General features: G+C 33.7%; 2 protein-coding genes across 2 annotated transcripts; both read left to right on the top strand.

Annotated features, from left to right (window-relative positions):
• Positions 1 to 4,573: 4,573 nt before the first annotated feature.
• On the top strand, positions 4,574 to 5,719 carry LOC113771913 (GDSL esterase/lipase At5g03980-like). Its single transcript, XM_027316462.1, has one exon. The coding sequence runs from the start codon at positions 4,574 to 4,576 to the stop codon at positions 5,717 to 5,719; it is 1,146 nt and encodes a 381-aa protein (XP_027172263.1).
• A 4,959-nt stretch (positions 5,720 to 10,678) lies between these two features.
• Positions 10,679 to 15,054, top strand: LOC113771912 (receptor kinase-like protein Xa21). Its single transcript, XM_027316461.1, has 4 exons — positions 10,679 to 11,588; positions 12,418 to 12,489; positions 12,595 to 14,586; positions 14,708 to 15,054. The coding sequence occupies exons 1-4, from the start codon at positions 10,679 to 10,681 to the stop codon at positions 15,052 to 15,054; spliced, it is 3,321 nt and encodes a 1,106-aa protein (XP_027172262.1).
• Positions 15,055 to 17,861: the final 2,807 nt, after the last annotated feature.

Below are 17,861 nucleotides of genomic sequence, written 5' to 3'. Positions count from 1 at the left end.
TAGCATAATGGGGTATATTGTATGCAAAAAAATTTTAATACACAAAGGCGAAGTTGCAATTTAGGAGCAAAAGAATAGCGCAATGGATCTTTCAACCAAAATCCTGAAAAACATTATTTGGTAAGTTATTCTAATGTCTAAAGTTAGGGATCATGTCTCATTGAGCGGAAATAGATTGAATGCAATAATTATCGTAATTTATCACCACTAATTAAAGATGTTCTCTAGTTTTGGAAAAATATATAAATAAATAAATAAATAGAAGGAAAAAAAGAATATCTCATGTAAAACAAAAAAGCATTAGTATTATCAGTTTTTCTGCTTAGTTGAGAAGTGTATACTTTGTACTTAATGTTCGTTTACATATGCCAAAGCATTACTGCAACATGAAGGGGCGAGAACAGGCAGCTCCTAAGTTTTATATATTATGAATATTTACCCTAAGAACTTTTTTTATTAAGGTTTTACCCCATCAAACTTAATATTCAATCCTTACCTTCTGAAATTAATGGCTTTATTAGTTATATATATATTTTTCATTTTTTACAAGTTAAAATTATTTTTCTTGAAACACTCCTATTACTAATTTAGGCCCTCCTGTTTCTCTTGTAATTTAGGTTACATGTAGTAAAATAAACACATAAAAACTTAATGGCATTTACTTTGTGTTATTTCTTTGGAGCTTGTGAACCTTACACATGAATAGAATAGGAAAATTGAGTTCCAACATGTACATTTTTTTTAAAGTAGTTTAAACAAGTACTTTCCACATATATTATAAGGATAATTTCAGAAACCTCCCCTGAGATTTAAAAAATTACACATACCTCCCTTGTCATTTAAAATGACAATTTTACCCTTAAATATTTTAATGAAATTCTCTTATTTGGTATACTTACACTTAGAATGAGTTTTAAAATTATTTTTCATTCTTTTTCCTTCTTATGCCTTTTTAAAGTTTTTCGCCAATAAAACTGTAGAACTATAACAATTGCCTTTAGATTTATATTATAACCAAATGTCGAACTAGTGATTTTTTTGACGAGTTAATTTTATATGTAATCCAATGTTTTTGCTGATCTTTGTTTTCTATTTTTTGGTTTTAAAATTAACAATCAATAAAAAAGAAATAGCCCAAAAGCACTACTAAATTATGATAATTTCACTACGTCAAAAATTTATAAACTCTAAATGAATTATTTCATCATTTTCCTTTTTATCTTATAAATCTAAATCATAATAAAATATCATAAAAAATATCACATCATAGTAATAAAATTATTATTATAGTTATTTATCAAATGGTAGATATGGACATGAAAATTTTGGCACATTTTCCTTATAATTATACTAAATAATCTTATAATTATATAGGAAAATAAATTAAAATTCATTCCACAAGGGCATGTTGGGTATTCATTTAAAAAATTGTCAAAGTCAATATTATTTTAGAATTTTGTTACTAAAACTATCAAATCAAGGGAGGTAAGTCTAATTTTTCAAACCTTAGGGGTGCTTAGTGAAATTGTCAGAAACCTCAGGGGAGGTTTCTGAAATTATCCCTATATTATATGCTTTTTATTTAATTCTTTAAAGCACCCAAGAACCGAGGTGCCATTAGTAGCCATTTATAAACCATTAATGTTCAATCTTGTTAAGTAAGAAATCATTATTAAACAAGTACTTTGCTATACTTTTAATAAAAATGGTTAGAAAATGAGAAAAAGAAAAACGGCAAGTCATACTTTTCCTGACTGGTAAACAATTTCAATGTTTGAATCAACAATTCTAGCCCTCAAGAGGAAAGGGGCAGAACCTCGATAAAGGATAAAATGCTCTTATTCTCACCTATAGCCCTTCCTACCCTATGTATTCAAGGTGAATATTATAAGATTAAGAAAAATATAAATTCTATCATGAAGAAAAATTATCACGTCAATACCAATGAGATGGACGTTGACTGCAAGATAGCTCCAGTAGAGGAACATCAATATAATGGTAAATGAGTAGCCAGAAAGTAATTATTACCTTAATCCAACTTCTAATCCCTTTTTTTTGTTGCCGTTGAATGAACTTTTTTCTCTCCAGGTTGTAATAACATCACATGGTACTACTTGATAACTCCATTGGAAATTTGTGTCTTAAATTCTATATATTTATTTTATATTTGATATTTATATCCTATTAAGCCTACCGCAAAACTCAAATATATACTATATCAAAAATTAAGGTGAAATGAGAGGATATTCTGCCCTCTCCCTCACCATTGTATTATTTCATATGTCTTTGATTACTTGCTGGCTAGTCTCAGTCTACCTTTTCACACAAATTAAGCAACAAGTAGCAAGGGCAAATTTTGTTCCAAGAGAACCTTCTTTTTTGTGTTAATTTTTTTGATGATCTTGCAATTGTGACTAATGAAAAATTTTAGATTGAAAAAAAAATTGGAGAAAGTGTGCATGGGTAGGTAGAGAGTTTTAGATTGGGTCATTGCCTCTATAACCCAAACTTAATGAGCTCTGGGAGAAGGATGTTTTATTCATGTAACTCCTGCAGCTATCGAAATACAGCAAATGTAATTATGAAGAAAGAGTGCATTAGGCCACTATTGAAAATTAAGATGAATTATATGCTTAATTACACTCTAAACATATCGAGAAACCGTGATACTTATAAAATTATAAAGGATGAGAGTATCTCAACCATTACTTATAACTAAGAGTTTTACTTACATTCTAAATTTAACAAAATTCATGGTACTTTTGAAGATAGAGTATAGATAAAGAGCTCTAAGTCTGTATTCATCGTTTAATGGATATCCTCTTTATTATAGGTGGTGAGAATTGGCTATTTTATTCATTGCCTCTCGAAATCGAAATCCTGGTTCGATCAGTGGGTAAACCGAGAAAAGGTTTTTGCATAGTTCACACCAGACAAACTGTCATGTAGAAGAAGAACTCAAATTAACTAGTTCAATTAATATAACATGTAAGGTTATAGAATTGATTGGAACTAAATAATCACACAAAATATGTAGAGGAGTAGAAAAGAATAAACAACTCAAATTATTGTTAATACCTCGAACCAAGAAGAAATTCTTACCACAATGACGTCTAATAAGTTCTACAGTTCTCTTTTATGAAAAATAGTCCTCTATCTATAACTCTTATTCATAATCTACTAGACTTGTTAAATAAGAAACAATCACACAAGTAATTACCTAATAAAATATTACTAGTTGCTAAGCAAGAAAACTACTAAAAACTTGAATATGATAAAACAACTAAAAATTAATTAGGAATCTTCATAACTTGGTTTATTTTGTCAATAGTGATTCTCTTGAACCAAACTTCCTATTGAGGTCTAACACCTTCTAAAGCAACGGTTGCCATTGAAAATTTTGTTGTGGTATAGATCATATGTAACTCCAAACTTAAAATTAGTCTTCGCTTGATACTTTGCATAGAATTTGGTTGCTAACTCTTCTCGATCATTGAACTTATTTATATTAACTCATCCACTATTATAAGTCAACACAATTACTCTTATGAGAATCACTAAGTGCCCGAAAAAGCAAAATTATAATTTTCATTATTGCCAATATTTTCACCACCAAAATCTTCCATTTATTTCAAATAACCCAAAAGGTCACTTTTTTTTTTTTGGCCTGTAAAAATTATAGCATCAACTGATTGCAAAAATCCACTACCACAACTATCAAAGATATTATCCATCCCAAGAATCCAAGTTGTAGCATCGTTTGAGTTTCTTTCTTCAAGAAATATTTCAATTCCATTAAAATCCACATCAATTAAATCAATTTTTCCATCACCATGCAAAAGAGCTAGAGAAAATAAAATCTTCAAGAAAAATTTACTTTTTTTCTTCTCTTACTAAATCAAAATTTTCTTCTTCCTTTACCACATTTATACATTCATTTTTTCCCCAACATATCCGTCACTCCCAACTTCTCCAAACAAGGTATCAAAATTATTGTAGAAAACTAGTGTATGAGTTTTATTATTATGACGAGCAGGATTAGAGAATTGATGCAATAATCGAGATGTTCTTGTAGCACTATAAAAGATCAAACTTCTGCTACTGCCACTAGTATAGTTTAGCTTCTAATGAGATAGTATGCTTCAGATTTTTTGGTGTAGCGGTGATGTCATACTTATAGTTCTTGATAAAATCATACATTTCTAACTGCAATTAGGCTAATCTTTAATTGGTTGGAAACAACATCAGATATAGGTTGAAAAGTAAGGAGAGAAAAGAAAAATAAAAAAAAAGGAAAGTGAAAAAAAAAAAGAAGAAATCCCTTTCGTAGAATTTGTGCACACAAATTGAAACTGCCAAATCTCGTTCCCACAGTCCTATCCCCACTAGGATTTTGTTGCTTATATTGATTCCTTATATGTGCAGTATCCTCAAAACTACAACTCCTCTTCACTTTAGGAGTCGGGAGAAATCCTATAACTCTATGTAACTCCTCTCAACTCATTCTATATAAGCTTATTATCCTCGCTGATTTCTTCATACTTTCTTTTCTCAAAACTTTTTGATATCTTCAATGGCTAGACAAGCAACTATGTATTCTACTTTGAAGCGTTGCCTCTTCATTCTAGTTTGCTTCCTCATAGTCAGTCCTACAGCTTTCACGGCTCAAGAAACCATTTGTCCCTTCCAACATATCTACCAGTTCGGCGATTCAATCTCAGATACCGGAAACATCATCCTCAAGGGTGGCTTAGCTTCAGTATCTCCCTCATCTCGCTTGCCATATGGAATGACTTCCTTTCATAGACCCACTGGTCGATGCTCAAACGGCCTTCTCATGATCGACTTCATCTCCAGAGCTCTTAATCTTCCTCTCCTGGATCCCTACTTGAAAAGAACTGGAGTATTCAATCAGGGAGTAGACTTTGCTGTAGCAGGGAGCACAGCTCTCGACACCTCATTTTTCCAGGCCCGAAATATTCCAGTTCCTATCTCCAATACTCCTCTCAGTGCTCAGATGCAATGGTTTAAAGATCATCTCAAATCCGTCTGCCGTTCCCCATCAGATTGTGCAGCTAGACTTCAAAGATCCTTAATAATGATGGGAGAAATTGGGGGTAATGATTATAACCATGCTTTCTTCAATGGAAAATCAATACAAGAGGTCAGGACTTATGTTCGTCACGTCGTAAGTGCGATAATCAATGGGGTAAGAGAAGTTGTTAGACTCGGGGCTGTTCGTGTTGTGGTTCCAGGAAATTTCCCTATTGGTTGCATCCCAATTTATTTGACTAGTTTTGCGAATCCTGATCCAGAAGCATACGATCAGATGGGATGCCTGAGAGAGGTAAATGAGTTTGCAAGGTACCACAACAACTATCTTCAAAGGGCTCTTCATTCTTTGAGGCAAAAGTTGAAAAGGGATAATCCAAACGTGGTTGTTGTCTACGCTGATTACTACGGGGCTCTGGAATCAGTTCTTGCTCGTGCTCCGTTTCTTGGATTCGACCGAGGATCTTTATTAAAATCATGTTGTGGGATTGGAGGGATTTACAACTATGATGGTCGGAGGATGTGCGGAACACCTGGAGTTCCAGTTTGTCGAGAGCCTGAAAAGTACATACATTGGGATGGAATTCATATGACACAGAAAGCTTATCGCCATATGTCTGAGTTTCTGATCAGTGACATGTTGTCAAAGATGCAGTGCGTGTGGTAGATACTAGATAGATACATGGATAAAGTTGGAGACAATTTTCTATTGTACATGTGCTTGCTTAGTCTTAATAAAGGTTAATTCTAGGCCTAATAATTTATTAGGTATCAATTGTTGATGACATGGACTGATACAAATTCTTGTTTAAATAAGAGACATTATCTAAGAAGATTAATGCATAGAAAGCTCTAATTTCAATTGTTTCCTGTAAATTTGTTCGTTTCATCAATTGCTTTTCAAATAATATCACATATGATTGTTATCTAATACAAAGAAAGTAGCAATTCGGTTTATATATTCATGTAATCATAAATTTATGTTAGATATGCAGTACTTTTATGGAGTGTAGAAATTTTCCATATGCAAGAAGATATTTATGCATAGCACAACATAGTGGAAAGAACTTGGCGACATTACTCGAGAATGGCCAACGTATAGTTCTGATTGCAAGTGCTAGTTCCATGAACAATAGTAGGATGCAGTACATGAATCAAAGAATTTTTGCGACAGAAACAAGTGTATCCAAAGCTATTTGAATTGGAAAACTACAACTCTGAAATTTGTCTGATTGAGTAGTTATTTGTTCTTAAAACAGGCTAATAATCATTGCCCGAATGATCCATCATGCTTAAGTGTGTCTATTTCACATGACATAGAATATATGACAGTAAATTGAATTTCTTGGTGGCAAGCTTTTTGCATATCAAGGAAAGTTATTTTTCATACTGTTTTCTGTCTTACAGAGCATTTAGTTGTTTCTTTCGGCCGTAGGACGATTCAAATTGTCAAATAGAAAAATTGATTGAGGAATTTGCACTTCTTGGAAAAGATACTGACTTCAACCATTCTTGTATACATGCACCCCTGACCATTTGACGGCAGATTACATTGATTTGCAGCCTATAATTTTCAGATTACATTGATTTTCGGATTACATTCGCAAAATTTGGTTTCAACCTAAGTTTTTTATGACTTTTTAGCATGAATTCACCATATGATTCACGTGCAATAATTTTTATGTACAAAAAAGTCAAGTCTCACTCTTTTAATAGCAAAATTGAATATGAATTAGGTCAAATCCTAATTTTTTAAGAAAGATGAATATGGTTCGAGTCATATTCCACTTTTTGAGGGGCAAAAATAAATATAAATCGGATCATTTATTTAATTACAAATGAGATCTAATCTTTTGTCTCTGAAAAAACAACATGTATGGGTCACGTAATGGATTCATAATAAAAAGTGGTCGAAAACTTAGATTGGGACCAAAGTTTACCGAGTTAATTTTGTAAGGGATGTAAAGTTACTATTTTAAAAGTGAAGGACAAAAAAATTCATTTTACAAAATGTAAAGGACGTTTTGGATGATTTTTTCCTTAAAAAAATTATATAAATACAAGAAAAAATAATAATTGTTAGTATGTGTATATATAAATTAGGTTGGATGAAATTTAAATAAGTTAACGTGTGTCATTAGACACCCGCTAAAAAAAATCCAAACTAAAATTAATGGATTAAAAAAGTGGATGTGAACTCCCGAATGACGCTATCTATGATCTAGTTGGATTTGTCCCCTTCTCCATAATGTAGGAGTAGGAATAGATCTATGTGTATATTATTGACGTCTGACCAAAAAATAATTCGGAATCTATAACTTCCCTATTTTCCTTGCGCAAACTACGATTATCTTTTCAGGTACCTTCGATCTACTTAAAAACGTCTTTGACTAAGTTGGGTTGACAATGAAAGATGAAGACTTATAGGAAGAACTTTCAAATATGGAGACTAAATAGAACAGTTCTGTTAAGGTAGTTGATACCAGTGACATGCTTTAATTAGTCACATGTACGATCCCAATGGTGTATGGGCAGAGCAGTTGGTACAGGGCATCTTCGTTTAATAATTGTTGTTTGGTTTAGAGCTTCTATGACAAGTGACTTCAGAAAGAACACTCTTTTGCTTCTTAAGATAGCAGTAACTAGAATGGTTCTAATCCAAAGAATTTTTTTTATGACATATATCACATTTTTATATATTTAAAAGATAAAAATTCGTGGGGCATAACTCGGAGACTAAACGCCCCATCCTACATCTTTGCCTTTTAAAACATTAGTTGGATTGTAGTATTTATTAATTGAAATATGTGAGATGGCTTCGGATGTTGCCCAAAATTCTTAGTTTTTATGCTTTCTTGCACACACAATTGATTTGCAGCTCACAGCCTATAATTTTGACTTAGATTCTATTTGTTGTGAAATCATTAATTTCTTAAATAGAAAATTTCATTTGTCAATCACTTTGATGCTTTGTATGAATTTTTTTGATATTGTTAAAAGAATATAAAGAAAAGATTTCGCATACGGATTGATCCACATATCTGATCCAAAAATTCTGGATATCTAAAGGTGCAGATATGAATTCGGATAAGAAAATTCCTTATCCGTAATTTGCGGATCGGATTAACATTTAAGCTCGCGGATAAGATATCCGATCCATATGCAACCCCAGTACCTAACCAGGTGCAAATGAGGAAAGACTTTTGTTTAGGCATCCCAAATCAACAGGATCGCTTTTTGTTACTTTCAAATTAAGGTCTCGTTTGGTAAATGAGTTTTTTTAGTGTTTGCATAAAATTTTACTGTAAAAGTTCTTTTCTTTTTCTTTCTTTCTTTTTTCTTTTCTTTCCTCTCTTCTTCTTTTCTCTTCCCCCTCCCCCTTTCCCTCCCAGCCGCCGAAACAAGCAAATTTTGCTTTTTCTCTTCCCCTCTTCTCCTTCTCCCTCTCCCACTCCTCCTCTCCTTCGCTTCCCCTTCCCCCTCTCCCTCCCCTGCCACCTTTCTGTCCCAGCCACCGAACAAGCAGTAGTATATGCAAATTTTTTTTTTCACTTTTTCTCTCCCCCTCTCCCTGGCTGCAATCTGGTCTCATGACCAGATCAGGCAAAGGGGGAGGGGAAGGGTGGCGGGAGAGGGAAAGGGGGGAGAGAGGTGGCGGGGGAGAGGGGAGGAGATGGGGAGAAAGGAGGGGAGGGGAGGAGGAGAGGGCACAGGAGAAGAGAAAAAAAAAAAAGAGGTGGCCGGCACTAGAAGAGGTTGTCGTCGATTAGTCTTGGCCAGCGGCGGAGGTGGTGGTGGTTTGAGTTAGAAGAAGAAAGGAGGAAGGGAATTTTTTGTATATTTGGGTATTTTAAAATGTGTAGTTTAAAATTTTTGAGAAGTTTTTTTAAGATTATTGTAGTTAAAGTTGTTAAAAAAATTGGTAGGAGACAAACTTGGCAAAAACTCACTTTGCCAAATAGGGCCCAAGTTTAAATGATGGTTTAGCATATAATAGTTGTAATATCCTTCTCATAGGCTACTAAAGTATTACTCCACGTTATTGTCGAGGGAGTTTTCCTAATAACTTCAATTCTACATTAGTTAGATTCTATTGCTCTCGGCACTTAGCTAGTTTGATAATTGTTAGCATAACAGCACATTAACAATGAATCGTGGACACAGCACATTGACTCGTGCATTTTTGTTTTTTCAAATGTGTTACTTTCAGGTGGTCCTGGGAACTGTAAGACAATATTTACAGCAAAAGCACAAAAATGAAAACAAGTCTTTGAAGCTTGGAAATGACTATTCCAACAGATAAGCCGCCATCTAATATATATAAAGGATAATTTCAGAAACCTCCACTGAGGTTTGTCATAATATCACTCAACTCTCTTGAAGTTTTTAAAATCTCACTTACCTCTTTTGCCAACTTAACAAGACTAAATATTCCTATTAAATGTCACAAATTGACAACATTGCCCTTGCTCTTAATAACTATTTAACCACAAAGCCAAAAAAAATAAAATTTTAAAACCAAAAAATGTAGATTTAAAAAGTAAATTGCTAACTAATAATGGTCCATATTTCTTTGTATTGTGATTATTGTGGAATAGCAAAGGACGTTGATAAATTAAATTTAATCAAGGTCAACCACTTAGGAGGATTTTGGTGAGTAATTAATACCTTAAAAAATTTCGTGCATAGTTAAGTTACAATTAAGGAAGTCAAGATATATTTTGGGAAAATATGTTTAATTCATGGTGTAGTTTAAGTTGTATTGAAAACTAAAATATTCTCTTCATATGTGCTAATTTTTCAAGGTGTAAATTTTATTTTTGTTTCAATACAACTAAAATAAATAGTTTCCGTCAAGAAATTTGTGCCTTATAAAAATTTAACCTTATTTTACTTTTCATTGTTGTTATAAATTTCATAAGCAAGATAACATAAGGGTAGTATTGGAACAAAAGTTTTATGTTTATTGTATTTCATCCAAAGGGGTTAAAATGTTACACGAAATATTGATCCAAGGGAGGTAAACGAGATTTTATAAATCTCAGGGGAGTTGAGTGATACTATGAGAAATCTTGGGGGAAAATGTTGTCAAAACCTACGGGGATGAAAAAATCAAGAACAGAACCCCTTAGCTGGAAAGTAGGAGTGTGCAAAAAGAGGGGAAAATGAAGAGGGATTTGTCTAATTAACACTCATTAAAATATAGTTCAGGTGCTAAATTTTTGAAAATGTACACTTAATTAGAAAAAGTATATAAATGTAAAGGAAAACAATAATTATTAGTATGTATATTCACATGATAGCGTGGGTGTAATTAATGTGTGTTAACGAATGTTCATTGAGTCGACGCTTATTAGAAAAACTCAAATGGGAAAATATATCAGAGTTGATGGAGAAATATTTAGTGCGACTCACAAGAGTTGATGGAATAGTTAATTTTTGATTAGTCGTATTATTGACCTTTTGAGTAAAATTGCTAATAACACAAACCTAAAAATATCAGACTCCCTCTTGCTGAATTATTTGAATTCTACGCTACAACGCATTTAATTACATGATTTGCCAACTGTCATCTCAATCAAATAATACAGTTCAATGAATCTCAATAAAATAATGGGCTGAAGCCATGGCATTAGTACTAGTTACTACTATGACAGTATCCTTCACTTCCCCTGCTCTTAGATTGCACAGAGTCATGGGGAGAATTCACTGTAATTTCCTTCTTGGACTTCTCTTGTCATGCTTTCTATCAGATAGCTTAGCCATGGCATCAAACAACATCACAACTGATCAATCGTCTCTTCTTGCCTTGAGAGCTCACATTTCAGTTGACCCTCAACAAATCTTGGCCAAAAACTGGTCTGTTTCATCTTCTGTTTGTGACTGGATTGGAGTTACCTGTGGCTTTCATCATTGTAGAGTGACTGCCTTAGACATTTCGAACATGGGGCTTACCGGCATCTTACCGTCACAGTTGGGAAACCTGTCATTTCTCATTTCTCTTAACATGAGCATGAACAATTTCCATGGAGAATTGCCGAATGAACTTGCTTGGTTGCACCGATTAAAAGTACTTGATTTGGGTTTGAACGATCTTACCGGAGAAATTCCTGAGTGGAGTAGTTCATTTCCCAAACTTCAATACTTGTCCCTCAGAAACAACAGTTTCACTGGCCTAATCCCGCCTTCCATTTCTAACATGTCAGATCTGAGAAGTTTATACCTTTCAAACAACTCTCTTGAAGGTAACATTCCGGAAGAGATCTTCAACATTTCTTCACTGGAAATGATTTCGTTGGGAGGTAATCGCTTATCTGGAAGTCTTCCAATTTATATGTGTGGCAATCTTCCGAGACTAAGAGTCATTCGCCTATCAAAGAATGAATTGAGTGGTCCAATACCATCAAGCTTAGTCCAGTGTTCAGAACTTCAGGCTGTATCCTTTTCGTTCAACAAGTTTAGTGGAACCATACCAAAAGAAATTGGGAAGCTGAAGAAACTTGAGGTGATATACTTCTCCATGAACAAATTAGTAGGTAAGATATTAATTTATGGGTCTATGGAGCAAGTAGAGTTAGATGACTTGTCATCCTTCTACTTCTTCAAAATTTAGATGGTTAATTGCACCTCAGTTGCTAGGAGAGTTAGATGGTTGATTCCATGTCTTGTTCATGCATAGTCGTTATAGCTTTCACTGGTTGCATCTATTACCATAATAAGAAGGACAAAATACACTTTACCCTTGTGGTGTAGCTTATTTTCACATAATTTCTCTATAGCCCTCATAGTTTGGAGTAAAGTATCAAAATAACAAAAATAATTTAATTTTCCTAATGAAATCTAGGAAAATGTCGAAATTATCTTTTGTTTAAAAACTAAAATGGGTGAAGTGACTAAAATATATAAACATAATATGTATGATACTCTAACCCCATATGGTTTTATGTTTTATCATATAAGCCTTTATGGTTTAGTGCTTTATAACCATATAACCCCCTTATATTTTCAAAATATATGTATAACCCCTCTATGATTAATCAATAATTTTCAACTTTATATAGGGGTATTTTTGATATTTTAGTTGATTCCGTTATGGAATGCAAATTCCGTTACTATGATACTTTAATTTAAACCAAGAGGAGGTTATCTATAGCTTTTGAAACTATAGGGGTTATGCAAAACAACACTAAACCATAGGGGTAAAGTGTAATTTGCCCTAATATAAAACTAAAATTTTGAACTCCTGACCAGACCATTGACACCATTTTATTTTTTTTTTGGTCTCTCAATAAAGATATATCCCTTTCCAACTACCATCAAAGATGTAACGTGGATCTTCAAGTTTATAATTTTTACATTTTGCAGGTGAAATTCCAAAAGAGCTTGGAAATTCAACCATGCTCAAATTCTTGGACTTAGCTGATAACCACCTAACAGGTACAACAATAGCTAATTACACATAGATTACTGACTAAGACGATCTTGCCGTCTAATTCGAAGAACAAGGGTCATTCATGCATATGCTTATTACATTATTGGCAGGCGTAATACCGCGAGAGATCGGCAATTTATACAATCTGGAAACACTCAGCTTAGGGTGGAATAACTTGACTGGTTCCATACCAGTAGAGATCTTCAACCTCTCCAGGGTAACATTGATGTCACTCGCAGGAAATCAGCTTTCAGGAAATCTTCCATCAACAGTGTTTTATGGGCTTCCAAATTTAGAACAACTTTATCTCAACTCTAACCACATTGTTGGAGACCTACCCGAGTCAATTACAAATTCTTCTAAACTTCTTGTTGTAACCGTGTCTGACAACTTCTTCACAGGCCATATTCCCATTTCCCTCGGTAACCTAAGACTCCTCCAAGTGCTGGATCTAGGAAGCAATAAGTTAGTCACTGACTTTTCGCATCCAGAGACTAGCTTCATCTCTTCCTTGGCAAATTCCAAGAATCTGAGAACATTAGCTGTGAATGACAATCCACTGAATGGCATTCTTCCGGAGTCAGTTGGGAACCTTTCTAGCTCCCTTGAAAGACTTTATGCATACAGGTGCAATCTCCAGGGAAAAGTTCCTGATGGAATTGGAAATTTGAGCAGTTTGTTTATCTTAAGCCTGTACGGTAATCAGTTGACTGGACCGTTGCCCATTACAATACAACGTCTGCAAAATCTTCAAGCGATAGTTCTTTACATGAACAAACTAAACCAAGTCAGCCTGGATTACTTCTGTACTTTCACAAAGTTGGGTGCAATAATTCTGGGCCAAAATCAAATTTCAGGAGCAGTCCCAGATTGCTTAGAAAATGTTACTTCTCTGAGATATCTTTACCTAAATTCCAACAGATTGAAGTCTAGTATTCCTAGAACTTTGTGGAACCTTACAGATCTCTTGTTGCTCGATCTTTCCTCAAATTCACTAACTGGCTCTCTACCTCTAGAAATGCAGAACTTGAAGGCTGCAACAGGCTTGATTTTATCACTGAATAACTTATCAGGTGGCATACCAAGCACAATAGGAGATATGCAGAGCCTGGATCATCTTTCTTTGGCACACAACCAACTGGAAGGTTCAATACCGAAGTCAATTGGTAGTATCTTAAGTTTGGAAACTGTGGATCTATCACATAACTTTTTCTCTGGTTCCATTCCAAAATCACTTGAGAATCTTAAGTATCTTACAAGCTTCAATGTCTCTTTTAACAATTTAAGTGGCGAAATTCCTCCGAATGGCCCTTTCGCAAACTTCACTAGTGAATCCTTTATTTCAAATAAAGCACTTTGTGGGGCTCCAAGGTTACACGTCCCACCAAGTGTAAGTTTTTCAGCTAAAACATCGGGAAACAAAAAGAAGTTCGTAATCATTTTTAGTACAGCAGGGGTGATAACAGTTTTAGGTGCCATGTCCCTGGGATTTGTTTACCTAAGATATCGAAGGAAAGGTAAAAGTCCCATAGAAGCAGATATGTTTACACAAGAAAGAATTTCCTTCTACAAACTTTCACAGGCAACCGATAATTACGATGAAAGGAACTTTTTGGGAAAAGGAAGTTTTGGATCTGTTTACAAAGGTACCCTTGATGATGGGAGGGTTGTGGCTGTTAAGGTGTTTGATTTACAATCAGAAGGAGCATTGATGAGTTTTGGAGCAGAATGTGAAGCATTGCGCAATCTTCGCCATCGAAACCTCACAAAAGTCATTAGCAGCTGCTCTAATCCTGACTTCAAAGCATTGGTTCTTGAATTCATGCCTAATGGAAATCTTGAGAAGTGGTTGTATTCCAGTGACTCATCTCTAGATATTATCAAGAGATTGGACATCTTGGTGGATGTTGCTTCTGCACTGCAGTATCTCCACTACGAGTGTGCAACACCAGTAGTGCACTGTGATTTGAAGCCTAGTAATGTCCTGCTAGATGAAGATATGGTTGCCCATGTAAGTGATTTCGGCCTTACAAAGCTGTTGGCTCCAGAGGAAAGCATTGTATACACCAAAACACTAGCCACATTTTGCTATCTTGCACCAGGTATGATTTCTGTTCTGGTTTCCCCCCCCCCCCCCACAACACAATTTTTTGAAATTCCAGAATTTCAAAAGCTCATTTACTTTAAATAACATATGGTGAAAAGTACTTGCCATTCTTGTAGAGTATGGATCCGAAGGAATAGTATCCCCCAAATGCGATGTTTATAGTTTTGGAATCATGGTGATGGAAGTGTTTACAAGAATGAACCCCAACAATGAGATGTTTGGTGAGACTTTGAGCCTCAGGAGTTGGGTTGTGGATTCTATGGCTAATACATTAGCTCGTATTGTAGATGCCAATTTGGTAAGCACAACTGATCGTCACTATCTTGAGAAGCTGGAGTGCATTTCTTCCATCATGAAATTGGCTCTAAATTGCACGAAGAAGTCTCCGGCTGAGAGAAGCAATATTCGAGATGCTCCTGTGGCACTGAAAAAGATCAAAATTCAGCTTGTGCAATATGTGTAATATTTAAGCTTCAGTTTAGATTGTACGCTACTGATTTTTTTGGTGATATTTATGGCTTTGGGAGTAAAATCATATATGGTTTGCTGCAACTAGGATCAAATCGTACCAACTTTAAGGGCTGGCCATCGTAAATGCAGCATGTTCTTCCTATCTTGACACCAGAGTCTTTCAAGAAAATTTTCAGACTTATTAAATTACTGACAACGAGGTATAAACAACATTTTGTTCAATAAGTAGTTCATCTACTCCTCTATCAGTTTGGACATGTTAGTATAGATAATGCATTTCATGAAATATTAGACTTGTAAGTTGTATCAAGCCATAGTCAGAATTCAAAATATGTGGTCAACAAATCAAATCATGCATCAAAGTCTCATTTAGATTGATAAAAAAAAAAAAAAAAAAAGAAGGCATATTTAGATTTATCAAACGTGCATATCATTCATAAGTTTTAGTCTTTCTTAACTTTTTATTCACAACCTGAACATCTAATTGTGACTGTTCATCAAGTAAAGTAGGCCAAACGTTCCTAACTAATCCCCCGCTAGGCATAGAGATCATATCATAATAAGTTGGGAATCAAGAGCGTACATAAGTGTACAATTGCAATTGCATTTCAGAAACTTTCATATACGACCAACATTATCTTCATATAGCTAAGAAACACAAAGTACACCTATTAATGATGGGATTTTCAAAAAGCTTTTGAAGCAACAAATCTAAAAAAATGCATTTTTTAAACATAGAGGGCACATTAAGCAACTTACCTCGAAGGATGTGAGCTAACATCCATGTCAACTCCATTATCTCATAAATATATTAAAACGGATTAATCTTTCCTACACTGATAGTGTATATACTGTCAGTTTTGAATGAATGACAACTATATAAAATTTGAATTTGAAATCTAATTTTTGTATATGTGTCATGAATCTAACAGTGATAATATATACATCGTTAGTATATATAAAATTTACCCAATTAAAACATGCTTACTTATCATAGTTTTATGCGTGGACTAAATTACTAGTTTAATGAGGTCCAATAAAGCCAAACAAAAAAATCAGTAGTAAATCTTAAACGCGCGTGCCTAATAACACAAGAAAAAGGAAAACAGCAGCATCAGTTTTAAGGTTTTGTCAAAACATCATCATATCTTTGTAACTGAACACTATGATTCAATGAACAAAAAATTCTGGCAAATGGAAGGCAATTTATGATTCTCTTCAAAAATTTGAAGCTATAATTGAGAAAAGGAGAATTAATCCACAAATGTGCCCTGTACTTTGAGCGGAAATCCTTGAATTTGTACCCTTATATTGGATTGGACTTGTGTGTCCTGGTATAACCTAGATCCATGTTCATATGACTCTTACAAGAGTTTTGGAAAATGTCCATTAATATTAGGAAAGAAGTAGCAAAAACATGGGAGAAAAGCGCCTTAACAATTGTGAAAGATGCTACGTCTGACTTTAGAAATGGAAAATGGTAATTAGTAATCCTTGGAATGTGAAAATTATATCATTAGACTTTAGCTACTTGTTTTCCAACATTTTCGTCATTCGTGTTACTTATCAACTTCCAATTGGAGTTTTGGAGTTCGCAGGGTGCATTATTATTCGTTAAAGAAGAACACAAAAAATAATGCAAAGAAATGAATGAAATTATCACTTACGAGGCTATAACTCGATAATTGATGCAGCTAATTTTATGGCTGAAATGAATGTCCTGCCAAAAATAGAAACTGAAAATTGACATCAATTATTTCACTTTCTAGATAGAGAAAATTTAAGGGATTTCCTTGGAGCGACAAAAAAATAAAGAAATAAGCTTAAAAGTCATCAGAAACTCTGAACATTTTCAAGTTCTTTTTCCTTTTTGTAATTGTAATTTTCAGTTTTGCAAATAAATAGCTTTTAGGATGGTATATCCTTATTTAAGGGTGCCGTTTGCTAGTCCTGAAAATCACTCAGCATTAACCAAAGTATGAAAGAGAATAATGGACCAGAAAGGAATTTATCAATTACTTCAAAAGAAGGGTAAATGACTCCAGTACCCTTAGAATTATCGATGATCCAATTTGGTCTCTTAATTAACCTTTAGAATTGTCTGTTAAGATAAATTTCTGAATTTGGTTTTAATTGATCTTGTGGCCAATTTCAATTTTTTCCCAAGTACATTTAGTTTGATCCAATTTATAAAGTAGTCAAATTTCTCCAATTTAGTGGTGTGGATACAATTGCTTACTAGTTTATTAACAAAAAAAATGATAAAATATCTCTTTTAGAAAATTCTATTTAAGCATATTGTGTTGTAATATATTGTTATGAATATTTTCGCTTTATTTTGGCTTAGCCAATATATTTAATTCTAGTGACAAATTAATTGCAAAAGATTACCTCATGTAGAATTTACATAACTAAAAAAATAAACAAAGAAGAAAAAAACACAAACCAGAGTATGGAAGTGCCTATTTATTTGTTATTTGGGTTATCTTTATTGTGGAAATTTATCATCATCTCAGTACTAATTTAACCTTAAGAAATTATTTTCCTATTATGTACCTGACTCCCCAAATTTTAGAATATGAAATTCAGGAGCCATTATTTTCATACATTTTACATTTTTCTCCTGAAAATTACAAAAATTTTATTTACAAATATAAAATTTTTACCAAAAAATTTGTTTTGGTATTTCATTTTTACCCTCCCTCTCTCTCCTCCCACCTGCCCATGCCAATCACACCAAATTGAATATCCTAGTTAAGAAATGATATTTATCTGTTAATAATATACTATATTTGTTAT

This window comes from Coffea eugenioides, chromosome 5, assembly GCF_003713205.1.
Source record: "Coffea eugenioides isolate CCC68of chromosome 5, Ceug_1.0, whole genome shotgun sequence".
NCBI classification, from domain to species: domain Eukaryota; kingdom Viridiplantae; phylum Streptophyta; class Magnoliopsida; order Gentianales; family Rubiaceae; genus Coffea; species Coffea eugenioides.
The sequence above is the reverse complement of the archived record's forward strand: the minus strand, read 5'-3'. Positions and strand labels throughout refer to the sequence as shown.